This window comes from Chinchilla lanigera, unplaced genomic scaffold, assembly GCF_000276665.1.
Source record: "Chinchilla lanigera isolate Chin_1 unplaced genomic scaffold, ChiLan1.0 scaffold00039, whole genome shotgun sequence".
NCBI classification, from domain to species: Eukaryota; Metazoa; Chordata; class Mammalia; order Rodentia; family Chinchillidae; genus Chinchilla; species Chinchilla lanigera.
In genome coordinates, this window is record NW_004955440.1 from 2,619,804 (window position 1) to 2,646,928 (window position 27,125).

A 27,125-nucleotide genomic window follows, 5' to 3' on the forward strand; every position below is an offset into this window, starting at 1 on the left:
GAGAGTGAAAATCTTCATTTTCATAGTGAGACTGCAGCATAATAATTGAGAGCTGATTATACACACTAATTTACTTTGTGTGGTATGAAATTGTATGATAATTACGTCTGGGGTTGATTTAAAGACTTCCTCTTATTTTAAGTTTTTCATTATCCAGAAAGTTGCTACCAGATTGCTATTATGTTTGAAGTGTCTCTTGTATTTGTTTCTGGTGATAGGACTAGGATAAAATAAGTTTGATCTTTTAATCATCATATGTGCCGCTCTTCTAGAACTTGGTCTCCTTATCTAGAGAAATCCAGTTTTATTTTTTATTAATATAGCCAAAAATTGTGATAAGCAATTTTTCTAAAGCTCAGCTTTCTTTTCTCATTGTTTGATAGATTAGCCAGTGGAGCCCCAGATCTAAGATGTTGTTTACTGCATCAGAAGCTGCAGGTAAGTTTCCCAGTAGCAGTATATGAAGGTGGTTTGATATAATCAGAGCTTTTTCTAGTACTAAATATAATAGTGGGTATGGGCGACTCTCACTGTGCTGCCATGGGCTGCTTATCTTTACTGTGCTTCACAGTAGGGGTCTGAAAAGAAGTAGAGAATGAAAAAAATATGCAAGTAGTAGATAGATTTTTCATTTTTCTGTCACTAATTCAACTGTAATGTGATTTTTGTTTTCTTAAGATGTTAAATTGTTGTATTGAAAGAAAGAAGGCACGTGATGAGGGGAAAAGGATAAGTACTTCAGACACTGTAACTGTTGCACATCCAGGGGATGCTGGAAAAGTTGGAGACCAGCTGGGGCCAGACTATCTCAAAGATACGGAGAAGGGGGAGATGGGAAAATCTTGGGATTCATGGAGCGATAGTGAAGAAGAATTTTTTGAATGCTTAAGTGATGCAGAAGAACTTAAAGGAAATGGACAGGAGAGTGGCAAGAAAGGAGGACCTAAGGAGATGGCAAATTTAAAACCAGAAGGACGTCTCTATCAGCATGGGAAACTTACACTACTACATAATGGAGAACCTCTCTACATTCCAGTAACCCAGGTAAGAAGCACCAGTTCTTTCATTTCTTGTTTTGTTTTGTTTTGTTTTGTTTTGTTTTTTTCTGGTACCGGGAATCGAACTCACGACCTTGCGTTTGCCAAGGCAGGCGCTGTGCCACTGAGCTAAATCCCCAGCCCCTTTCACTTCTTTTTGTTATTGTTTGACACATTAATGATGGGGCCGTGATTTGTACGTCCATCTGCTGGGCGGCATGAACCACTGGCAGTATATGAGACAGGACTGTCCCATCAGGATCTTTTTATAAAAGATCCATTTGTACCACTGTTCAAGCCAACAGGAACGTGTTCCTAGAACTTCATCCTAGTAAGAGATCATTTCTTTTGGGTAGGGGAAATTCTCTAAAAAGTTGTTGTTTAATCCATATGTGGTGGCACACGCCTGTAATCTCAGCCTCTGGAAGGCTGAGGCAGGAGGAACTTGGTAACTTACCAAGACTACCTCAAAATTTTAAAACATTTCTTATCTGCTCAAAGATATAGTCTGAAACCATTTTATTAAGTACATAAAACAGTAGCAACTCAATATCTAAGGAATAATATGTTTCACTCATTTGCTTTTATGTTAGTAATACACGAATACATTTTATTGTGAAATATTCAATCCAGAAAAAGTGAAAGCCACTATCAATTCAACTTTCATCCTATGAAGTAACCACTATTACTGGTTTGGGGCATGTTTCTTATACTTGTCTGTATGCATTTACATACATACACAATCCTCCAAAACAAATGTATACAAACTTCAGGAAAAGAAAAACTTGTTTGAATATTTTAATACTTTCTTGTGAATTGCCTACATAGGATTTATGTTTTCAAGTAGTAGGACTGATCAAAAAATGTGTTTGTTTAAATGAAAAAGTGTATTACAGTAAAAGATCCATTGCCATTGATTCCTCTCAAAATACTCCCCCTTGCCTTAAACACACTTACCCAGAATGCTTGCCACTGCATGAAGCAATCTTGGAAGTCCTCTTTTGTGTCTTTATAAGGTCTGATCAAAAATACAGTGACTGCTGTTGCATCCCATCCAATGGGAAGGCAGGTTTGTAAAACATTATGGTGTATACTCATCTACCTTATTCTTCAGATCTGGCCCTGCAACTTTTGGCTCTTTCCCAAAGCCAAAGTGAATATGAAAGGTAAACCATCTTAAATCAGTCCAGCACATTGGTACCACCATGCCAGCACAACTAAAGACAAGAACTGCAGAACTGCTTCAGAAAGCGGCAGGAATAATTGGCTACATGGGGGGAGAGTGTGGGGGATAAGTAGGTTTAATTTGGGGGGGGGTGCCAGGAATCAAACTCAGGACCTTGCACTTGCCAGGCAGGCGCTTGTGCCACTGAGCTATATGCCCAGGCCCAGGGAGATTAATAGGAATGGGTCTTCTATTATAATGCATCTTTGAAAAATTTAGACATTCATGATGTTTGCTGATCATACTGTATATGTTTTAACTTTACTAAATAGTTGAAGTAATTCATCTTGCCATCAACAGTGTGTAGGAATGTGGTTATTATATAATACTTGGTTTAGTAATCTCTCCCACTTTATATATCAGGGATCCCCAAGACCACTCTCAGGTTCATTGATTTGCTAGGAGGACTCATGGTACTAAGCATGGGACGTGTCCTTTGATATGATTTACTACAGCAAGAAGGGAAAAGGTGCACAGGATGAAGTTTGGAGGAAGTAACTAGTCACACAGGATGTGCCTAATTCCTCTAGCAATGGATTGTGACCGTACATGTGAAATGTTATCTACATAACTTCTTGAAGGCACAGTGGCGAGGGTTTTTACTGGGAACTGGTCAAATAGACATCCTTTGCCTAGTTCATACCAAAATTCCAGACTCCTGGAAGGAAAGCAGGTTTTCATCATAAACCATCTTGTTTATGGTGTACACAAATCATTTAAACATAGTAATCCTGGGAATGATGAGGACTTTTCCTGAGTCCAAGTTCCTGCATGCCAGCTAAGGGCAAATCTTCGTAAGGATAGCAGTCTCAGGCCTGCTATATTAACTCTTTTCTGCGCTCTTACTATTTTAGGGATTTCAATTTTGCTTCTCTAGGGGGTGTGAGATTTTCTGTTACTTACATTTCCATGATGAGTATTGCTAGTGAATGTACTTTTCATTTATTTCTTGCCTATTTAGATACCTTTTTTATGAAGTGCCTGTTGAAGACTTATGTCTGTGTTTTTAGAAAAAGAGTTCTTTTTTTCTTCTTGCTCTGTTAGGAATTCTTTATACTTTCTGGGTTCTTAGATGCATTACAAATATAAACCCTTAGATAATTGTATTACAGACATTTTCTCCAGGGCTGGGCGTGGTGATGCACTCCTGTAATCCTGGGTTTTGGGAGGCTGAGACAGGAGATCACTGCAGGTTTGGGACCACCCTGGGCTACAAAGTGAATTCAAGGCTAGCCTGAACTGTATAGTGAAACCCTGTCTCAAAAATACCAAAAGAAAATCTTTTTTTCTCCTGTTTTGTTATATTTTTACTTTCTTGATACCTTGTTCTTAATTTTAATAAAGTCTGATCTGCCAGTGCTTTTCATATGCAGGTAGTGCTTTATGTGTTCCACCTGAATCTTGACCTACCCTAAGGTTCTGAAGATGTTCTTTCACGTTTTCTTCTGGAAAGCTTTATTGTTTCCACTGTTGTATTTATGCTTGTGGTCTGTCTCAAGTTAGTTACATGTTTGGTATGAAAAGGTTATTCTTTTTTTTTTGTTCTTTGTCAGATTATTCTGTCACTATTATCCAAAAGGTCTGACTGTGTTGGCCCATTTCTGAACTTTTTAGGTTATTAGTTTCTGTCTATCCTTGTGCCAATAACAGTATCACTGTTACTGTAGCTTCATAGTAAGTGTTGCTGTCTGATAGTATCAGTTATCTTTATTCACAGTTATATTGGCTATTATAGAACCTTTGTATTTTTATATCAGTTTGAGAATCAGCTTGTCATTTTCCATGCACAATATGTATTAAAATCCCTTTAGGGATTTTGATTCTTATTGTATCAGTTTATAGATCCAGTTATAGAAAATTGACATCTTCACCTTGAGGCCATGAAATGTCTTCCATCTTCAAAGTTTCTTTTATCTTACCAGTGTTTCAGTGTGGTGTAAAGCTTGTATTTCTTTCTTTTTCTTCTTCTTTTTATTTTTTGAGACAGGGTCTCACTATGTAGTTCAGGCTGGCCTGGACTTACTGTGTAGCCCACTCTGGCCTCAAACTCTCAGCAATTCTCCTGCCTCAGCTTCTTGAGTGCTTCTTATATTCTTTTGTAGTATCTGTGTAATTGTTTTTTAGTATCTGTAGAGTCTATAAAGATAATACAACTTCACTTTTTAAAACTGATATTTTGTATATAGTGTCTCTTTTGTTCTCAAAGGGTTTAATTTTAATCTTTCCCCCAAAAAAACTTCGTTTTTTATTTTTCTCTATTAATATTGTTTCATTGATTTCATTATTTCTTCCACTTTTCTTATAATTAATTTTCTATTTCTCTAGCAACTCATGTCAGAAACTTGAATAATCGATAATTAACTGTCCTTCTTTTCTAATGTTTATGCTTTAAATGATCTCCTTTAATTGCGATGCAGATGTTGCAGCCCCTGAATAAGGCCTTCTTCTTTTAACTGCCTGGTCCCCCACATCTAGGAGCCTAGTTTGCCCTTAGTTTTACGCAAGCGTAGACTCCTGGATCTGTGTGTCCAGATGGGCCCAGTAGGGATATGTGAGGGTTTATAGAACAGAATTTTGTAATGCTAAAAAATAAGTTTATTTTTATATCTTGTTATGGTGCTTTTATAATTCTTGTGTAGACCTAGATTTGGAGATCCAGCAGAACTGAATCTATATACTGACACCACCATTTATTTATAGTTTTGCTAGTAGGAACTGTGATTCCTTTCTGGGCCTTGTTTTTCTCATCTTACAAACAATAGCTAGGTGCAGTGGTATGTGCCGACCTGGGAGGCTGAGGCAGAAGGATCTCTTGGGCCCAGCATTTTGAAACCAGGCTGGTCAACATAGCACAAGCACATTTCCAAACAAAACAATAGAGTATAAAGTTTGTAATAAAATTAAGTATTTTATTTTTAATTGATAATATTTATTGAGCATATGCCTTAGGAATGATGAATGATTGTCCAGGGTCGTGGAGCTGGGATTTAAATACAGGCATACTGTCTCTGGCGCCAAAATTCCTAACCACCATACCATAATGCCTTACTGATTATTGTTCACCCTGTGTATCAGTGCAGGAGTTTTGCTTGGTACATGTTGGGTAGTTAAAAGTGGTGTATATTCATTGTAAAGCAAAGAAAAAATTCATAATTCCATAATCTGAGCTGATCATTGTGAGAGTTGTTCCCTCCCATTTTTCTTATATTGAACCATTTCCATTACTTACAATAAAACTTTGTTGCTGCTAGTGATGCTTTATGTAATGATATTAAGACTTCACTTCTGCATCGCTGATGGTCAGGAGAACATACAGTGGATGCAGATTCTTTCTTTTGGCTCTTAATTTCTTTTCAAGGGAAACATGATAGGCTTGTCTGTTAGGGAGAGGAGACCTGAGAATCATATTTATTCTTTTTTTTTTTAATGTAGGTTTTTGTACATTTCTCTGAATTCTTTCAAATACATGTCTTGTGACTGCCGGAGCAGAAATAATTGTTGTCTTTATTCTATTTTTGCTGTTCTGCTTTGTCTAAAAAAGGGCTGTTCAAGAGCTTTGTGCTTTTGTGCTTCACAGGAACCAGCACCTATGACAGAAGATCTGTTGGAAGAGCAGTCTGAGGTCTTAGCTAAATTAGGTACCTCGGCAGAAGGGGCTCACCTCCGAGCACGCATGCAGAGCGCCTGTCTGCTTTCTGATATGGAGTCTTTTAAGGTGGGTCACACTTTCAGAGTTCTGGGGCCTGTTTTGAGCTATTCTGGGATAAAACTGTGAAAGTCACTCTATAGAAGTGGCTTAAAGGCCTGAATGTCTTTTTTTGTTAAATGTTTGGACTTCATTAATAGTTACAACACCCTGTCTCCATCCCCCAAAGGGCACAGAGAAGCTTATTCCCTAAGTTTAAGAAAGAAGAGAACCAGTCTTATTAATAGTTGAGAATCGAATCATTCTGTGTGTGTATTGGGAGGCTTTCTTCCTTTCTGTGTGCTCAGTTAGTGTACGGCTTTTAGGAAACGAGATTTAATGTGGATGCCTTCACTCAGCAAACCTTTGAGTGCTGACTGTGTGCCTCACACTTTAAGTAGATACGTAGGACATAGTGTCCGTCCTGTCATATTCTTCCGCGGTTGTGGAGGAAGATATGTAAATATTATATGACGACTTCTAAGAAGACAAGGTCAAAAAGGTGACTGACTGCTGAGTGGCTCCTGGAAGCTTCCTCAGAGGAGTCATCGTTTTGTATGGGTAGATATTTGCTACCTGGAGAAGCAGATTTTAGGCTTAGATAGAGCCTTTCTTTAGAATAGAGTTCAGGTAATAGTTATATTGGCTTATTCACTTAAAAACCTAGGAATCTTCATACCACAAAGGATTTTTGTATTTAAATTATTTACCCTTGAAAGCAAAAATACATACACGTATGGTTTGAGCATCCTTAATCCAAAAATCTGAAACATTCCAAAATTCAAAACTCTTTAGTACTGACCTGCCACAAGCAGAAAACCCTGCATCATGAAACCATTGTGTTTCATGTACAAAATTATTTAAAATAATGTATTAAATGACCTTCAAGCTCTATGTATTATGGTATATATGAAACATAACTGGATTTAGTGTTTAGACTTGGCTCTCCTTCCCAACCTATTTTTTGATGTATATCCAGATATTCCCAAATCTAAAAAAAATCTGAAACACTCTGGCTCCAAGTATTTTGGAAAAGGATACTCAACCCACGTGTTTAAAAAATACCCCAAGTGGTTGAGCCAGTGTGTGGGCCAAAGGCTTCCTTTCTTGATGCTCATATTCTGAACTGTCTGCAAGACCCAGACCCTTCTCCTTTACCTGTGCTGAGCTCTGTCTCCCCAGCCCGTAGTCCCTGCTCAGCCTCTGTCCGTGTTCTGTAGGCCAGTCTGAGTTTGATTTCTCTTTTGACTACCTGGGTATTCTTTTTAAACACAAACATCCATGACCACCCTGCCACTTTTATCCACCCTTGCTAGATAGCAGATTTGAGTGGTAATGAAAGGGAGCCTTTTATTCTCTGCTTATTTTTTACATCTTTACTAAAAGGGAAAAAATGTATTTAATAAATCTCTCAAAGATTAAGAGGATAAAAACATCTGTGGATTCTATTTTGCTATGAGTCCAGAACAATGCATGATAACATGGATACAGAGAAACCATTTGCTTCTCAGGGCAGGTGTCAAACCAGAAAGGTGCAGGAAGGAGAATTCCCGAGGCCTTGTGTGTACAGCAGGCTCCACAACCATGGTTTCCATCTGACCTCTAGCTGCTTTCCTGCTCACCTGCTCCTGCACTGCTTCCACATCTTTGCAAAGCTGTGAACAGGAGGAGATTCCAAATCTCTTTTTTTGTTTTTGGAAACAAGGTTTCTCTATGCACTTCAGGCTGGCCTTGAACTCACTTTGTAGCCCAGGCTGGCCTCGAACTCACAGCAATCCTGCCTCATCCTCCCCAGTGCTGGGATTGCAGGCATGCACCACCACTCCTGGCTCCAAATCTTTTTGAGTATTTCCCCCACGGAAACATACTGGTCCTTCATGGTTCCTTTAACATTGTGTATGAGCAAAACTGGTTCATTAAACTCTTCTGAACTAATCTGGGTATCTATAAATCTGTAATAACTTTTTTTAAAATCAGAGAACAGATTGTATTTCAAATAGCCAGCATACACATCTGATCCTATATGGTAATCAGATGATATAGTTAAGGAAATACATAATCATTCTAAAATAGATGGGCTGCCTATTCCTTTTTGTAGAGGGACAACCTAGTTTTCAGGGCCCTTTTGAGAGTCCCTAGAGCTTTGAATGAACGGTGATGTGTGCCTGAGGCGTCCACACATCCAGAAGGGCACAGTCTTTTCGGAGCATGCCCTTATAGTATATACCAGCAACAGTAAACAAACAAACAAAAAACAGCTCTAGCTGGAACAGCCTTGAATGTCTCCTGTAGCTCTATGTTCAGTCCGATATAGTAAGGACAACCAGGAGGAAGAATTCTGGTGTGAAATGTTTGTTTTTTAACATCCAAAACAGGAGTGCAATATTTTCATATTAAGTTTGCTCTCTTCACTCAGATCGGTATGGTGTTGCTTATGGTCTAGATCACTGTGCATAAATGCTGTGTCACTATCGGGAAGTAACCTTGATTCACCTACAGCTCACAGCAGTTACTTGCCGCAGTGGACCATGACACAGCTCTTAGAAGTTTGTGTTGCTCAGTCGGTGAAGGGTCCTCCTCTAAGGGTTGGGCTTCGGGGGTCCCGAGGTGGCAGGCACAGTCAGGCTGAGCCCAATGAGGACAGCATTAGCCATTTGCCCGTTACATTCCCATTGGCTGGGTTTTCATACCCGTCTTTGCGTACTGTACTGTGCATTGCTGGACCCTTGGAAAAATATCTCTGTGCCTCTCCTCTTAATGCTGTGAAGCCTCTTCATTTTTTTTAGGCTTGAAAGTAGAATCACTGAAAGGTTGGGGATGTGTGTCATTGTTCATTCTGTGGAATTATCTACTGAATAAAACTTTAATATGGTTTGTTCCAGAGCCTTGAAAAATAGTATTTTGAATTCCAGTTTCTTAATAGCACAAAAGCAATTTATATGATGGTAATTCATTATATAAAGCACAGCGTTTGATGGCTAAATAGAACAGGTTCAAGGCTCGCTGATATTTATTGCAGTACTGGTATTGATTTATTGAATAAAAGAAGAGCAGAGTTTTTCCATCTCTCTGTTATTATTGTGATCATGTTATATATTATTTAATTTACTACTTCTCTAAGTTTTGAGTAGTTATGCTGTAATTTTTAAATATTATGTAACATCTTTTAAAGAAATTTATTACATGAAGTTTTTTCAAGTTCATCAAATAAAAATATTTTTGTTTTCTATAAAACTGAGACAGCAAAAAAAATGCTTTTGGCACATTAGCATCTGATCTGTTTTGAAAGTGACGCTGAAACTTAGGGTTTTTTTGTGTAAACGTGATTTTGCGAACAGGCCTGTCTGTAAATGTTGATTTTTATCTGATTTTGCTGGATTTCTTGCCCTGTTTCAGGCAGCCAACCCGGGTTGTTTTCTGGAAGATTTTGTGAGGTGGTACTCGCCCAGGGATTATATCGAAGAGGAGGTGACGGATGATAAGGGGAATACAGTTCTGAAAGGAGAACTGAGTGCCCGGATGAAGATTCCAAGCAACATGTGGGTTGAAGCCTGGGAAACAGCTAAGCCAATACCTGCTAGACGGCAAAGGAGGCTCTTCGATGATACACGTGAAGCAGAAAAGGTGAATGGGGTTTGGGTCTGTAGTACTAGAATGACGATTATTATTTTTAATCTTACAAACTCGTTCTTGTAGACATGAGAGCTTTGGACACACTTGACAGAGCATTGAAATGCAGTGAGCCTTTCATGTGTCTAGTATTTACATTTAAGGTTTTAGAACTAAATGCCAAAGGCATTGATAGCTTGTATAGAATACCAACCATTTTTCTGTCTCATGGTGTCTATCAGAATTGTTAAAAATGGGCATTTCTAGCCAGGCATGTTGATATACACATACAATCTCAGCAACTTGGCAGAGTAAAGCAGAAGGTTTGCAGCTTTAGGCCCAGCTTGGGCAATTTAGCAATATCCTAGCTCAAAAGATAAAAGGACTGGGAAAGTGGTTCAGGGTGTGGTGCTTGCCTAGCCTGGGTTCAGTGCCCTGTACTGCCAAGAAAGGGGGGAGAGCTGTCCTTTCATTAAGGAAATAATGAGAAATGTACATGATCTGTATACACGAATGATGCTCAACAATGTTCTTTAAAGAAAAAGGAAAAACAATCACTTTCCAAAAATAGGGGCTTGGTTTAATAAATCACTGTGTATGCAGGTACAGACTGCTTTGCAGCTATTAAAAAACATTTGGAGTTTTGAGAATAGTGGCATCTGGCTAATATCAGATTGCCCTAAATACTCTCACGTCCTCCCACTTACTGAAATCAATAAGTAATAAAGTTTATGCTTTCAGTATTACTAGGAGACAGAGACTACTGTGACCTTCAAGTTACACTACGTAATAAGCCAAATGGCTGGGAGCTCCCGCTCCCCGTGGCTGTGGATGTAGTAAGTAGGGGAGTGAGTCTTAAGACAGAGCCAGGAGCTGAGTGTGGTGGTGCACCTGCAATCCCAGCACTGAGGAGGCTGAGGCAGGAGAATCACAGTGAGTTCAAGGCCAACCTGGAGTTCAGGGCCAACCTGCACTGCAAAGTAAGACCTTATCTCAGACAAACAGCCAAGAAATTATAGGACTCAGACAAAGCATAAAGTCATCCCAGAGAGAGCTAGCCTAACACCAAGTGCCAAAACACTGAACTCAAGAAGAGCTGAAAGCACTGGCAGAAGGTAGAGAGGACTTGAACATAAACAGGACTAGAAGTGGAGCTTTGGAGAAAATCAGATACAGCCGTGCACCACATGATGTTGCCTCAGTCGTCCACAGACCGCATCTCTGGGTGGGATCCCATAAGATACAACAGGACTAGAAAGTTCCTGTCTCCTAATGATAGTTAGCCATCAGAACATCGCTGTGTAAGAATTCATTGTATGTGTTTGTGGTGATGCCGGTGTAAAAACCTACTATGCTGCCAGTTGTGTAAAAGTATAGTGTATACAGTTACGGATGGTACATGCTTTATAACGATATAGACAGCGCTATTCCTGGTTTGTATATTTACTTGACTATACTTCTATCAGCATTTTAGAGTATACTCCTACTTATTATAGGAAGGTTACTGTAAAACAGTAAGCCGTGTCACATTGGCAACTACTCACATCTTGTGTTTACCTAGTTGGTCTGTTGGTCCATTTGTCTGTCTGTCTCGTCTGTCTGCCCCTCAGTCTCTCTCTCTGCACCCCCACAACCCATGTCTTCTTTCCCCATACTGAGGGTTGAACCCAGGGCTTTTACCCTGAGCTACATTACCAATCCTTTATATCTTGAGACAGGGTATCACTGAGTTCTCCAGGTGGGACTTGAACTTGTTATCCTCGTGCTTCAGCTTCTCAGAGCATGCCCAGAGATGTAGCTCAGTGGCCTAAGCGCTTGCCTGGCAAGCCCGAGGTCATGAGTTCAATTCCCGGTACCAAAAAAAAAAAAAAAAAAAAGACGCTTCCCAGAGCTGGGATTACAGGCTTGTGCCACTGCACCTGGATCCAGGTCTTTTAATTGCAACAAGTGGCCATGTCCACTGACTGACATATCATTTAGGTTTGTCTAAGTATAGTCTATGGTGTTTGTACATGATGAAATGGCCTAACACATTTCTCGGAACATGTCCCTATCTTTAAGTAATAAGTGACTGTATAGAGAAAGAATGAGAAAGAATGATGCTCCTTAGAAATAAATTAGTGATGAGAACAAAGAAAACAAGAGACAATCAGCCTCCCTCGCTCACTGCTCACTCTCTACTAAATAAACTGTGCAGAAAAGGCACATTCAAATTGTCTGTAAAATTACTAGGAACAGAAGAGAGCAATTACAAAACTGCTTTTAAAAACAAAGCAAATCAGGTCATACATTGTAGCTCATGCAAATACTTCTCGGAAGAATAGCAACAAAACAAAAATTGTAATATCACACTCCATCCTGAATATGAAGAATTTGAAAAGTCAGGTTTAATCTGAAATAGTACAAAATCAGAAGTGGACCCCAACTCAACAACAACAAACAAAGCACAAAGAATGAAACAACTGATTTTAGGCTGGGAGTAGAAGAAAAAGATAACTATGAAAATGAAGACCAGAGCACAAAGGGACTCGAGAGAATAGATTCATATTTAAATTTAATCAAAGGCAGTAAGAAAAGCTGGAAAACAGCCAAGTGAATGAAAATGAGGTAAAGAAGTAAAGCAAGTTGGCAAGGAAGTGTTAGCGATGAACTGAAAGCTAAGCAAGAATATTAATTCATTGGCAACCTTTCATTAACATGATGTGTTCTTGAAAAAAAAAATCAATATTAAGACCATATTAGTACTTAAAATCACACTATAAGAACTTCTGAATGTATATGTCAACAGGGTACAGGGGAAAACTGACCAGGAGCAATAAACTTGGAAATGTATCATTATAAATGATACATTTAAAATATATCATTGGACTTTTTAAAAAAAAACTTCTAAAATATGTTTGCTGACACCGTTTATTAAAGAGGCTGGTTGTCTTCCAGGAATGGGAGAAAAAAAAAAAAAAAAAAAAAAAAAAAAAAAATATATATATATATATATATATATATATATACACAAGATAGCTAAGATAATGGTACTACTAATTTCTGTCAGTTCATTGAAAGGAACAGTTAGTGCTTATATTGTTTGATTAATTTTGCATGCCTGTATCTGGTAATCTGTGCAATTACTTTGAAGATAACAGTATTCAATATAATGACCATTGTTAATTTCCTTTCATCTGTTTTGAAATTCTATATCGTTTTTATTGTTTTTGTTTATTATTCTCTTTTTTTAAAAAATTGGCCAGATAAGGTGGCGCATGTCTGTAATCGCAGCACTCAGGAGTTTGAGACAGGGGGATCACTGTGAGTTCAAGGCCAGCCTGAGCTACATAGTGAATTCAACACCAGCCCGAACTACATAGTGAAACCCTGTCTCAAAAAGAAAACAAAAACATCTTTGGGACCTCCAGTTTTTGGAACTGCACGTAACAGTGGAACATAATAAAATTTTTTCTCTTTAAATTCTTATTCCTTGAATTTTTCTAGGTAACATATGAATTTCATGGAAAAAAATTTAAAATTACAACTTTTAGCGTAAATAGGTTAAGGAAAATGTGTGAACTAAGGATTTTGTATCTAACCAAGATGTCTAAGTATTGAACCTATGAAAACTTGCCTTTGAGTTTCTGTACTTTTTGTACTGTACATATATGCCCTCCACTAGTGCTGTCTTGTTCAGTAGAACTTTATGTATTGTTAGACATGTTCTATACCTGTACTATCCAAAATGGCTCCCACTGGCCCCACATGGCTTTAATGAACAGTTGAAATGTGGCCAGTATAGTATAGGAAATGAAGTTGTTTTTTTTTTTTTCCCTTGGTCTTTTTGAGACAGAGTCTCACTGTGCAGTTCAAGCTGGCCTTGAGCTCACTTTGTAGCCCAGGCTGGTCTCGAACTCACAGCGATCCTCCTGCCTCAACCTCCCAAGTGATGGAATTACAGGCATGTGCCACCGTGCCTGGTGAGGAACTGAAGTCTTAAATGGCCACATGTGGCTGCCTTACTGAATACCGTAGTACGGAAGGATGAACCTTATCCAACCAAAAGATGGTCGGGAAAACTCTGGCAAAGGATTGATGATGAGCATTTCATTTGTTTTAGGGCCAGTGCAGGTAAGGGCACAGGTAGGACATAATAGGTAAATATTATATGTTCAGACAAAGTAGAGAGAATAGAACTAAAAAATATGGTACAAAAAAGGAGAAAAGGGGCATGGAGGACAGTAGTATAATTCATTGACTCTTACAGAGAAAATGGTGATTAGAGGACACTTTTAAATTGTCAGAACAGATTGTAAAACAGTTAAAGATATAATGGAATTAAGCACATTATAAATGATTTTAATACAAGGATGTCTAGTAGAATAGAAACATGTGCCTTCGTGAATATGAGAATAAAAAAATTTTAGAAAGCAAACGTAAAGATATATTACATATGGGATAATTACAAGATGGTTATATAAAAAGCCAACTGTGTGCCGTAAGTGAGATTCTGTGATTTAGAAAGGCTCAAGTTACTTGATGGGCAAAGATTTGCCAGGTAAATGAAAACAGTAGGAAAGCCAGGGGCCGTGGTCCCAGTACCCACCCAAGGAAGATTCAAGCAAAAACTAAAACCAAATTAAATGAGACAAGTTGTTTTTTTCACAATGAGGCTCTAACAGTTGTCCATGTTTATACTGTAAATAACACAGTAACCATTTGTATAAAACAAGATACAGGAGTTGAAAGAAGTAGATCAAATTAAAATAGTGAGAGGCCTTTAAACATGTTATTCTTAATGTAAGACAGTCAAGTGTGCAAAAACAAGATCTAATCAAGAAAATCAGTACAGTTAATCATTTAGATATATCTCTAACGTACACCTAGATAACAATAGAAAATGCACCTTCTTTTCAAGTGTCTGTGGAGTACTTGCAAATATTGATATTAGAGCACAAAGGAAGCACCAGCAGGTTTTATAATAGAGATATTATAAATAGTCCGATCACTGCAGTAAAACTAGAAATTTAAATGAAACAACAAAATCCAGTACTGTATCTGGGAATTTAGGAGCCATCTCTTAAATAGTGTTTGTGTTAAAGGTGAAAAAAAAAAAGAAAAAGTTACAGAATTTCTAGAAAAAAATGATAAATACTGCATATCAGAACCTATAGGATATATATTTAAAAAGTGATCAAAAGAAAATTCATAGCCTTAAATCTCTATCAGTAAAAGTAGAACAATGAGACTTGGGATGTAGCTTAGTGGTAGAACACTTGTCTCATATGTGCAAAGCCCTGGCTTTGATCCCCCACTGTATGGATAAATAAACAAACGATAAAAATAAATGAATTACATTCCTAGCTCAAAAACCTAGGAAGAGCCCGTGGCACATGCCTATAATTCCATCACTTGGGAGGCTGAGGCAGGAGGATTGTTGTGAGTTTGAGACCAGTCTGGGCTACAAAGTGAGTTCAAGGCCAGCTTGAACTGCATAATGAGACCCTATGTCAAAAAGACCCCTCCAGAAAAACCTAGGAAGAAAAAAGGAAATTCAGAAAGAAAACAAAAGGAAGGAACTAAAAACAAAAGAGGCAGAAAAACATTACCTTAGCAAATATAGTTCTTTTTACATTAAATTAAAAACAAATAGACAAACCATTTACTGCTTTAATCAAGGAAAAAGAAATGCATGTATATAAAAAGTGAGAAATGACAAAAGGGGCAAATAACACATACAGAGGAAATTTTTTTTGTAAAAAACTATTTTGCCCATCTTGCTATATATTTGAAAGCCACGTTGAATTGGGTGGTTTTTAAAGTAAATATGGTATACTAACCCGAACCCGAATAAAGACAAAATGTAAATGGACCAATTTTCATAGAAGAGATAGAGAACAGTTACCAACTTACACATAAAATACCACCACACTTAGATCATTTCCAAGAGAAATTCAATTAAATTATAATCCCAACGCTACATGTATTTTTCAGTAAAGAAAAATTTCCAAATTCTTGTTAAGCAACTGTAACATTGGTATCTAACCTGATAAAGATAACATATAAAAATATAACAGATCAGTACTACATAAGAAATCTAGTGCAGAAATCATAAATGAATAGACTCTAATACAACTTTAAGAAAATAATACATGTTGACCAAATGTGAGGTCATAAGGAAATCTGTTTATGTACATTAATTGACTTCACTACTAAAGCTAGGTCTTTATATCATTATCTCCATAATATGCCTTTGATAAAATTTAACAGAAACTCCTGAAAAAGTAGGTATGGGGTAGTACTTCCTAAAAATGATGAAAATAAAATATATAAGTCACAAAGGTCAGAAACAAGGCAAGGATGCTTGCTCTCTGCACTGCCAGTAGACGTTACTTTAGAGGCATTATTAGCCTGTGTGATGAGCCAAGAGAAAGAACAGGCCTAGGACTTGAAGGAAAAACACTGTACACAGTAATTCAAACGAATTCACCGAGGTAACTGGATATGAAGTTAATATAGAGCAGTTAGCATTCATATACATATATAATCAACTAGAAGATAGGGGAAGATTTTTCATTATGGGGGAGTAATAAAATACTACGTATAAATTTACAAGAAGTACTTGAAATCTGAATGAAGAAAATAAAGCGCTCCTTAAGAACACTTGAACAAATGAATCTCCTGTGTTCTTGGTTAGGAAATCTCAGGATCGTTAGGGTCAGGTCTCCCCTCAGTTAATTTATAAGTTTAGTGTAATCCCAGTAAAAACCCCAGGAGGCTGTGTTACAGAGCCACACAAGCCCATACGAATGTTCATTTGGAAAAAGGAACATGTATGCACCGGCAGGGCTGAGGACAAGGGCAGTGATAGCTCCTGTGTTTCTTTTTGGAGTGATAAAAGTACTCTCAGGCTGATTGCAGTTTGGGCTGTGTAACTCAGTGAGCACACCCCAAGTCATCATGGTTTGTATGTTTAAGTGGAAGTCTGGAAGAATAGCTGAAAATAGGCTGAAAAAGAACTGTTGAGGGGAATTAGGACATACTAAATATTAAAGCATACTACATTGAAATAATGCAGTGCAAAACCAGCCCAACCAAACAGGGTAGAAAGTGTGTAATATACATATCTAAATCTATTTTATAATAAAAATGTCATATGTCACTAAGAGCAGAGGTTGCCCTTTTTTCTGATAGTTCTAGGGACTGAACCCAGGGGCTTGCACGTCTAGATAAGTGCTCTAACATGGAGCTACAGCCAATCCTTTTTATTTTTTGAGATGGCCTCCAAGTTGCCAAGGCTGGCCTCAAATTTGTGATCCTTTTGTCTCAGCCTTCTAGGGTGAATTCCTCTATAACCTGGATTTAGGGAAAGGTTTTTCTAATTAGGACTCTTAACTCTAAAAAAGAGAAAGATCTCTATTAACTGATAGATGGTTTCTAGGATATGTTTTAAGAAGAAAGTACAAAAGAATATATAGAGAGAATGCTACCTTTTGTATGGTAAAATAAAGAGAATTAAGGAAATAGGTGCCTGTTAATCTTTACAAAAAGAAACTATATGGTTAAACCAGAGAACATTTAATTAACCAGAAAGGTTGGAAAAGGGAAGAAAAAAAGAGAGAAGAACTATAGGAGAGAATGAATCTTAGAAAAGATGTTTTTTCTGTGTACTTTTGATTTCTAGAATAATATCAATGTTTTCATATTTAAAAAATTCACAAGGTTGAGAAGAGAAGAAATAATCTAAACCTAAAAACACACAGAGAGAGATTAACCTAGCTGTATTTCAGATAAACAGTAGAACGACAGTACACTGGAAGGCTTTGGGGATGCGAGAGAAAATCTAACCCAGGTGATTTATGGACATCTGAGCTATGTTTGGCTGTATACTCTTAGTTGTGCAAACAAGTCCTGAACCCTCTTTTCTAGGCTTGTTTTTATAATGATATGTGTGAAGCCATGTATCATGTAGTTAACATGTTGGTGCTGTTGGAAGCCAAAAACCATGCAGTGGATGTGAGATGCAAATGCAAAATTGAAGAAAGCAAGGAAGAAGCCAGTGGCAGTGGATTGGATTTAGAGATATTGGTGTGGATTTAGAAAGATTTCTAAAATATGGATAGGTATATGTGTATGCCTCTGTAGTTATGTATATGGAAATATACAAGCTGTCTGCTAGAAGGGGTGTAGAAGTAGTGACACCTCGTTAGCAGGAGCACATATATCTTGATTTGTAAAATACTCCTCACTAATAGTAACTGTGCTTCCCTCAGAAAAATGGCTGCTTTTAAGGTTGGAGGAGGGAAGGTATACGATGACCCTGGAACATCAGATGTTGATAGAAAATAAAGAAGTGCTTAAAAAAAGAGGCAGTTCATAAGGAACTTCCTTAAGGGGACTCTCACGGGCTAATTTGGGTCAGTTTGAATACCAAGTCATTGAGGACAGTAATGAATTATAAACATAGGAAAAAATAAGAAAAATAAGAATTCTTGGAACCAGACTGATAAAATGTAGCTATATGAAGATATGGGGGAGAAGGGAGAGCATTCTTACAGAGCAAAGACAGCTGGTTAAAAAGGTGGAAGCTATGTTGGCATTGGAAACTTTTTACAACTGTATTCATATTAAAGATTAGTTCACGCAAGTCATCTCTAGGTACAAAGCACAGAACTTTGGGTGCAGAGCATCATCATTGCAGGGTTTAAAGATGTTTTTATACAGATCCCTTATGTATTGTAAGGAAATAAAGAGTAACTGTACACTGGGAAAATGGGATAATATCTTCACTGGATGGTCAAAGTCAAGATCAATAAGTAGCACATGGAGTAGTCCTAACTGTAGGGAGGCTAAGGTAGGAGAAGTGCAAGTTGGAGGCCACCTGAGCACCTTACTGAGTCCCTATGTCAAGATAAAAGTCACAGAGATGCTGGGGAGGTAGCTCAGTAATGGAGCACTTGCGCATCACGTGCAGCAAGGCCCTGCATTCAATACTCAGTACAGCAAAAAAGACAAAAATCTTAGAGCGAAAATGCTGTGCTCTTGACAGTTATCCATAGGCTATGTAATTAGCAGATGGTTTTTCTTTTCTTGATATTTTCCTAATTTATGTAAACTACATGTAGAAACAAAAAAGTTTTGACAGTATTCATTTTTAAAGATTGAAGTTCTTAAGTGCTTGCAGTGACCAGTCTTACTTTGGGAGTGGCAGCTGCTCACCTAGGAGAGCGGGCTGGTTGGTAAGAGAACGCTGCTCTCCTGTTAGGATGGGCGTTGTGATCAAGGGTTCTGTACTTGGGTAAACTGCTGCTTCTCTTGATACCCGAACTAATCGCGTGTCACACGTGCCCCCTTCAGGTACTGCACTATCTGGCAGTCCAGAAACCTGCAGACCTGGCTCGGCACCTTCTACCTTGTGTGATTCATGCAGCTATACTCAAGGTAAAGGAAGAAGGTAAATATCTTATTTTGTTAGTCATTAGTTCATTTCCAAAATGAAAGCGTTTTTGACTTATTTCATGATGACTTTTGATCTCTTTAAAATAGAAAGTCTGGAAAACATTTCTTCCATTAAGAAGATTATAAAGCAGATCATATCCCATTCCAGTAAAGTTTTACACTTCCCCAATCTAGAAGACAAGAAATTGGAAGTAAGTTTGATTTAGTGTCAAATCTTGCCAAGAATCCACCCTACTTGGCAATAATTATTTTAAAGATACAAAGTTTTTAAAAGTCTTTGTTTTTCTGATGCCTCTCAATGTGTGTCTCTTCCCCTGTTAGGAAATTATCCATCAGATTATTAGTGTGGAAGCCATAATCGCAAGAGCTCGGTCCCTGAAGGCCAAATTTGGAACTGAGAAATGTGAGCAGGAAGAGGAAAAGGAAGATCTGGAAAGGTAATTGCCATTTGGCTTCCTCCAGTTTGCTTGCAGTAGGAAAAACCACCGACCTCTTCAGAAACATTGTAATAGGACATTAAGGCTCTTCTGTGTGCTCAAATACTATGTGAAATGGACATTGCTAAAGACTGAGAAATAATTATTGTAGGGTTTGACTTTTGCTCTGAGTTGCCACCAGGTGTGTCCATTCCTCCCGCTTCCAGAAACCGTCTGTCAGGGCCTCTTTTTAGGGGTGCCTTTGCTCCTGGAGATGAGGTGCCACAGACTGGAGGCGCCGGGAACTCCATTCCTCACAGCACCCCGAGAGTTTCAGTCCCCCACTTTTCCTTGACCATAGTACCAGAATCTGTGTACAGTATGTGCATGCTGACCTAGTTATTTTACTTAAACAATACTTGGGATAGCAAAGGTGCTCGTCCTATGCACCTTGCAAATGTGTTTTAAAAGAATGATCACATGGCTTCTCCCAGATGAGGTGAATGATTGGAGCAGAGGAGGTTTCCCATATTCGCAGGGCTTCACACGGGTACCCCGTAACCAGTGGGGCCTGTCAGTATGCAGCTGTCCTTTTTTGCTTGTGTTACTTGATAGTGTTTTAAGATACGAAAAAAAAGTTTCCAAAGTAGCTTCAGTGTCTTGAATTTGTCACAATTTTTAAAATTGCATCAGCTTTTCCATGAGAAAAGGGATTATTGATGCTAATTAATACCATATAACAAGACCTTTGTTATCGCTTTTAACAGGTTCTTGTTTGAATTTTGTATCTTTAGTTGAGTGAAAATTTCTCCCAGCCTACTTTGGTCTTGAAAACGCCTTCCTTTAAGTGAGAAGAATAAGCTGTAATCAAGGGAATCGCTCCTAAAATAGCAGTATGAATTAGTGAGCAGGTGGTGCAGTGTGGTGGCTCTGTGCTTCGACTCATTTAGTTCCACCGTGAGCTGTCTGTGACGTGCGTGGAACCACTGTGTTTCCCGCCCATGATGGCTCAGCTTATAATGGCAAGTTTGCCCAGCAAACTATATATTTTAAGCATAAAAATCGCCCTGAAAAATAACAAAAACAAGAAATATGGATCATTGCTTTGCTGGATAAATACAACTTGGTTACTAGTCTACACAAAAAACCATTTTTGATTTATTATTTACTATAATATGTTCTAAGCTTCTAGTATGAAACAAATAGACTATTTCTTCTTACACTTTGATAGCGGTAGGCTTTCTTGTTAAGTGTGTACTAGTTACACAGCTTGGTGGGTTTTGTTTTGGCATCTTTGTACACACGGCAGAGGTATGCTTTTTTAAAATGTTATGACTACAGTTGAAAGAGCAGTAAGATTGTCCGTTGAGCAGATTGTAATTCTAAACGTCATGTCTACTCTATAAAATTTTTACTCCAGGTTTCGTAGGTTTAATGAGCACCAATTTGAGGATTTGTCAGTGAAATTCACCTGAGACAGTGAACGCAGTGGCCTGAGCCGGCTTCCCATCCTTTTACTGCTTGTGTCTCCTAGGTTTGTGAGTTGCCTGTTGGAGCAGCCTGAAGTGTTAGTCACTGGGGCAGGAAGAGGACACGCTGGCAGGATCATTCACAAGTTGTTTGTGAGTGCTCAAAGGGTACGTGAGACCCCTTACTCACTGTATCACGTCTCTAGACCTCCGCTCAGGAGAACGTGAGATTACACGGCTCCTGAGAAGTCTAGGCACCAAAGAAGCGATGACTCTTGACTTCTGTGTTTTTGAAATCCATTGGCTTTTCTCCACATTAAAGTGAAATGCTAAATTACAACCTGACTTTCAGAAAAACCAGTTACAGGAGCTGGCAGTTACTTGGTTAGCAGTAGTCAGAGCTGTCAGGAGGAGGGTGGTCTCTAACTGAATGCACAATTTGGCTTGAATTGTAAATCTAACTATAGTCTTACAGTGGTGAAGAGATCCAGATAGAGATTTTCCTAGAAAGAGAGAGATTCTGGACTTTTAGGATTATGGAAACTTAGGCTTCAGCACAGAAAGAAAGTCCAGTTTGAAAAATTATTTTCATTATTACTTCTACTAGTCATAGTAGGAGTTTTAAAATTATATAATACTGTGATATCTTGGTTCACAACCTTAAGTTGTTCTGTGAGTTTGGAAAAAAGATGGCGATGTTTCTGAGGAAAGATGGCTGTGGTCGTGTTTGTCATCCGATGCAGAGTTTGCAAGCAAAAACAAAATTTTGCCAAACTCTTCTGTTTGCAAACCAAATTGTTTGCAAACAAAAGCTTTTGTGAACCGAAGTACCACTGTATCTTGGTTACTGGTTAAGAGGGACTGGTGTCCCACAGATGATTCGCCTTTCTCACATTAATATAGAAATACTGATAAAAGTATGATATGTATAAGCCCAGAATTGTGATGGCACTAGGACCTAGAGCACCAGGTCAGCTTTGAAAGGTAATTTGATCAGCTTTGAAAGGTGATTTTCAGAACCAAATATGAAAAAATATATACTTATATATTATATATAATATATATTATGTAAATTATATATGTTTTTCTATATAGAGAGTATCAATTTTTAAGTTCCTGTCAGGTTGCTCTGGAGTACATCTGGTTAGTGTGGTCAAAACCAGTCAAATATACTGACCTACTGAGGTTATTTATAGAGTAGCTCCCTAAGTTTAAGAATCTCAAATTAAAAAACATATTTTATTTCCTTAAATCAGAATTGTAGAAAACAGTAGATGCCGACTTGTTTTGTTTTTTTTTCTGACATGAAACAAGAATGGAGTTAGTTTTTATATTCTGTACTAATCTTCACCAGCTTACCATACAGATGCTAACAGGCATGTTTCCTTGTTAACCACTAGTAAAAATTTTCCTTAAATTGTAAAAACACTTTCCTTTTTGATAATTTTTTAAAGATGTGTTAAGAGGATCTATGCTTTTACTGTGAGATTGTTACTTGCTTTGTAGTTAACCATAATTATTTCCCCCATATTTGAAATAACCCCTTCCCTCCCCTCCTCTGTGTCAAAATTGACTGCACAAAAAATTAAGGAAAAAAAAATCACATAACCCTACACCCACTGATGATCACTGTCAACACGTAACATCTAGTTGATACAAACATTTTCTAAAACTAGGACATTATGTCATTTGTTATTCTTTGTTATTCTTATTTTGCACTTAAGATACCTTTTAGTCACTAAGTGTGGGACTGTGTCATTTTCCCAGCATTCTCCTATGTCTCTTCCCTTCTAATGACACTGAAATTATAATTTTGTCCCACATTATGTAATTTATAATGAAACTTTCAGGCTTTGTACTGAATATTTTTAGGGAATTTGTAGACTATCTGTATAGCAAGCATCTAATTGGGCACATTTTGAAACTCAGCTCTTAAGTACCTTGCTAATATAAACTAAATTTATTCATTGAACTTTTCATGATTGACTCATACTTTATCAATTTTACTAATCAAGATTTTAACATATTTTTAAAATTATTCACTCACAATTTTTGTACATTAATATATTTAGAACTTTTCTATCATTATAAATTGTAACAAACTTGATCATGGTTATATATGCTTGTGGTACGTAGATATTTAAATGGAATTCCACAAAAATGATCAGGTTTTGCTTCAGTCTTACTATGTTGAGTAACTCCTAGACATCTATTCACTGGATTATTTATTTTTTAAGACATGGACACTTTTTAAAGCATCTTAATTCTTCAGGAAAAAAGCTAGGTTTTTGTTAAATCATTTTCTCACTAAATAAGAGCCTATACATTACTTGTTGAACCATCAGATGCACGAGTAGTGGGACGTCTGTCCTTTTTGACAGCTAGGTGTGTTGTATGTGGTGTGACTTCGTTCATCTTAAATATTCTTTGGATAGGATCATGTTCCTTAATGTAGTGCATGCCGTCTCTGAGATGACCCTGCAGTCTCTCGTCTAGCTCTTTTTAAACCATCTTGCTTGTTTCCCTTTCATCACTGTTTCTTTTCTCACCCTTTCTCAAGCTGACTGAATCTTCTGATGAGGTAACAAAATAGCCTTTGTCCCTCATAGTTCCTTGCTCTTTTCCATCCCTCTAACTTCATAAGGTCATTACAACTAACCACCTCTTTAACAGTGTGGATTTGGCATACCTTTCTTGCTGATGTTTAGCTTAACATGATTTCATGTTTCCATTGCCAAAACAATTATTCTTTTTCCAAAGCAATGGTATTGTGACAGAAGTAATCAGAGTTAAAATGGAAGCAGTAATTGAGTATGTATTTTGTACAATTTCAATGAAAAGTTGGTGTCTTTAATTGTGAGAACTTCTCTTGTGGTCATTGCTGTATGGACCTGTCACATCCATCACATTAGCTGCCCAGCAGACCAAACCAGTGTCACCAGTTTTAATTTGCCAAGTTAAAAACCTTAAAAAGAGTTGATTGAAAGAGTTGAGATAAAAATCATCTTTCCAGACTCTGGAGAGACAGCTCTTTACTGGATTGAGGACATCGGCCTTGGACGTGGGTCATTGCTTTAAGTAACATAGAAAGCTGAATAGCAACATGATCCCTTCTCACCGGCTGTCCGACGTGGCCCTCACTTTTCAAAGCCGGCTGCCTGGTGGTCATTCTCCCTTCTCTGCCTGTTACCAGTCTAGTAGCTTATGCAGTGTTTCAAGCTTCTGGCATTTTTTTCTTTTCCTTGAGTAATCATGACACATAGCTGGCTGCATTACTGAGTAATGTAGGACATTTTTATGTGTTTATCATGTTTATTCACTGTCCTATAAAGTAACTGAGTTTAGCATTCGGCTTGCTTTTGAACATCATATTTGATTCTGTTCAAGGCTGCAGCCATGGCTCCCCCAGAGGAGGAACTGAAGAGGACAGGCTGCCCCGAGGAGAGAAGACAGAACTTGGTGTCGGACTTCCCACCGCCCGCTGGCCGGGAGCTCATCCTGCGCACCACCGTGCCGCGCCCTGCACCCTACTCCAAAGCCCTGCCTCAGAGGATGTATAGCGTCCTCACCAAGGAGGACTTCAGACTCGCAGGTGCCTTTTCGTCAGACACATCCTTCTTCTAAGTCTCCTGGCAATATCTCGGCGGTGGCTTCGGAGACAGCACTGCCTCCTTTTTGCCAGGGAGACCCTGTGAGGGGCAGGAAGGGGTTTGTCCGCAGAATGCTCAGGAGTCACCGCAGCACCCGGAGGACTTTCAGGAACCATGATCAGGCTCTAGGGTACCTTGGTGGGGTCGGGGACACTGGGCTGGCGTCAGTGAAAGATTCTGCCCCGGAGAGACAGGCTTTGTGTACTCATCAGGAGCCCTGTGTCCTCACTGCAGTGAGGCAGCGTTCATCTCATTCCCCCCGCGACTGTCCTTGGGGCTGTGGCCTGCGTTCGTAATCTGTGCGCACACTTAGTGGCAGTACTTACTAGTATCACGTATGCAGCATAGAGTACCTGTCAACTCCGATTTCTGGACATTTTGGTGGTAGCTTACAGTCCCAGAGTCTGTGTTTTTTAATTACTACATGACTTTCGGTTTATTCAGTCACTTGGTGGTCATCTTTATTAAACTAGTTAACTTTTGATGAACATTTGCACTATTCTGGGAGAAAGCGTAGAATTTTATATAGTTTGTTTTTCCATCTAACTGTAGCCTAAATATGAAACTACAAATTAAATGACACTTCAGAATAATTTTATGTACATCGTGTAAGATTTGTTGTCTCCTGTCTGTGCTCCTTCTGGTTGCCTGGTAAGTTACCAACCTGCGCAGTGTTCTCCCTGCTTTGCTGTGCGGTGTGCTTTCCTTCTCGGTGGCGGCTGCTGGGTCCTGTGTGTAATGAAGGAGAAGTGAACACATGCTAAAAATACAGGCTTGTGACATAGAGACTACCATGCCGTTAGTATAATCGGCATACATGCTCATGTAATAAATAGAAGATTACTGTAACGCACTCTCTTGAGTTTTGTAGTTAGGATGAAAATAATCCGTGGGGGTGTACAGCACCCAGGATAAGAATAACAGCACCATGTATGTGAAGACTGAGACGCACCAAGTCTATTGCTGTGCAGCCTCTGTTTGGTAATCTTAAATTATTTTTAGGTTTAAAATTCCCACCTTTATGCTAAAGTGGAAAATCATTATAATGAAGTATAAATTCTTCCTGTGTAATTTTAAAGAATTGGTAGAGCTGTGCAAACTCTTATATTATTTTTGTAAAACAAAAATCTGTACATATATAGGGTGTGTGTGTACCCACTTCCGGATGTGAGCAGGAGGGCGGCCCTGGGTGACGGGGCCCCAGCCTTTCCCGCGCCCTTCTCTGAGATGCACGCAGGTTCAGGCCTGAGGACCCAGGAGACGGTCCTTCAGGGGCAGAGCTTGGCTGCTCTTGGAGTGTTAGGACAGAACCTGGAATGGAGAGGTTGGGATTTCAAAAGGCATCGTGAGTCCGAGAAAGAGGACAGTGCTGTTTCTGTGGCTGAGTTTATTTTCTTCCCTCTGCGGGCATTTCAGTCTTACCCCGCTTAGTTTTATGTTGTTCCTGGTCTTCTTGAAGATTTGCAGCCTAGTAAGCAAGCAGTAGTCTCGAGAACACACTTTATGCCTTTCAAGGCGGTGACCCCGTTTTATTTTTACATGTTTATTTCACAGGCATTTGAAAGTACCTACTAAAAAAATAAATAAAAGTAACCTACTTGTGTCTGTTGTGTGACCTTCCTGTCAGAGGAGACAGAACCAACCTCGCCACGGAAGGGGAGCGTCGGTGGCTGCGCCGTGCGCAGCAGAGGCCAGCGTGCACGCCGCGCGGCGCTTGTGCGCTCAGTGACGGCGGGGTCGGACGAGGAGCGAGAGTCTCACGCGGAGAGAGTTAAGGTGCTAGGAGAAAGAACTTTTCACTCAGGCTCTGGGGTCAGGAAAATCATCCCAGAGGATGTGATTCCTGGATTGAGACCAGAAGACGAGTAGGAGCCCAGGAGTGCGGAAGTGAGTGAGGCAGGAGCCACGGGAACCCCCACCCGGTGTGCTCGCCGCGCCTCCTGCCATGGTGCTCTGCTCCTGCCAGTCAGGGACGTCTGTACCGCTTCCACCTGAGCTCAGCCAGGGCTTTCGGTGGTCAGAGAGACGTCAGTAGGCGTGGCACGGCAGACACTGAAAAGTGTGTGCCCACTGGGGCCGGAGAACGCTGAGAGCGCCTGGGAAGGGCCGGGAGGGCGGGGCTGTGTGGGTGCAGACAGTAACTGACACTTTGGGCCGGAGGAAGCAGGAGAGGCAGAAAGGAGAAAGTATGTATTTGGGGAACAGTGCTCGCAGCGTTGGCTGTAGTGTATTATCCGGTGTGGGAAGGAGCGAGAAACAAAACTGGGAAGGTAACGAGGCAATGTCAAGAAGTTCCAGGTGAGCCATGGCAAGGAGTGGGGGCTGGATCTCCAGGGCACTGTTGAGTCATGAAGGTTTCTGAAAGTTGGACGGGGACACAAGGGCCGGAAGCCTCAAGCCCTAGGAGTTTGGGCTTGCTTGCATTGAAAGGGACACAGCCCGCACACCCGTGCGCTGAGACCACTGCTTAGGTGACCTCAGGCTCACTGTGTCTTTAGTACTACCTTTCCTTAAACTTCAAACGTGCATAAGCCACCATTCGGGCGATAATTCATTATCTGCTGCTGTGCAGCAAATGACCCACAAATTCAGC

General features: G+C 39.2%; 1 protein-coding gene across 1 annotated transcript in view; it reads left to right on the plus strand.

Annotated features, from left to right (window-relative positions):
* Nucleotides 1-26,135, plus strand: part of Rab3gap1 (RAB3 GTPase activating protein subunit 1 (catalytic)) — a 94,924-nt gene extending 68,789 nt beyond the window's left edge. Inside the window, exons 16-24 of the mRNA XM_005390760.2 lie at nt 384-438; nt 679-1,044; nt 5,840-5,977; nt 9,344-9,571; nt 18,896-18,992; nt 19,085-19,188; nt 19,319-19,434; nt 20,948-21,050; nt 24,270-26,135. Coding sequence (XP_005390817.1) covers nt 384-438; nt 679-1,044; nt 5,840-5,977; nt 9,344-9,571; nt 18,896-18,992; nt 19,085-19,188; nt 19,319-19,434; nt 20,948-21,050; nt 24,270-24,506 — 1,444 coding nt within the window. The 3' untranslated portion in view covers nt 24,507-26,135. The remainder of the gene's footprint in view (nt 1-383; nt 439-678; nt 1,045-5,839; nt 5,978-9,343; nt 9,572-18,895; nt 18,993-19,084; nt 19,189-19,318; nt 19,435-20,947; nt 21,051-24,269) is intronic.
* Nucleotides 26,136-27,125: the final 990 nt, after the last annotated feature.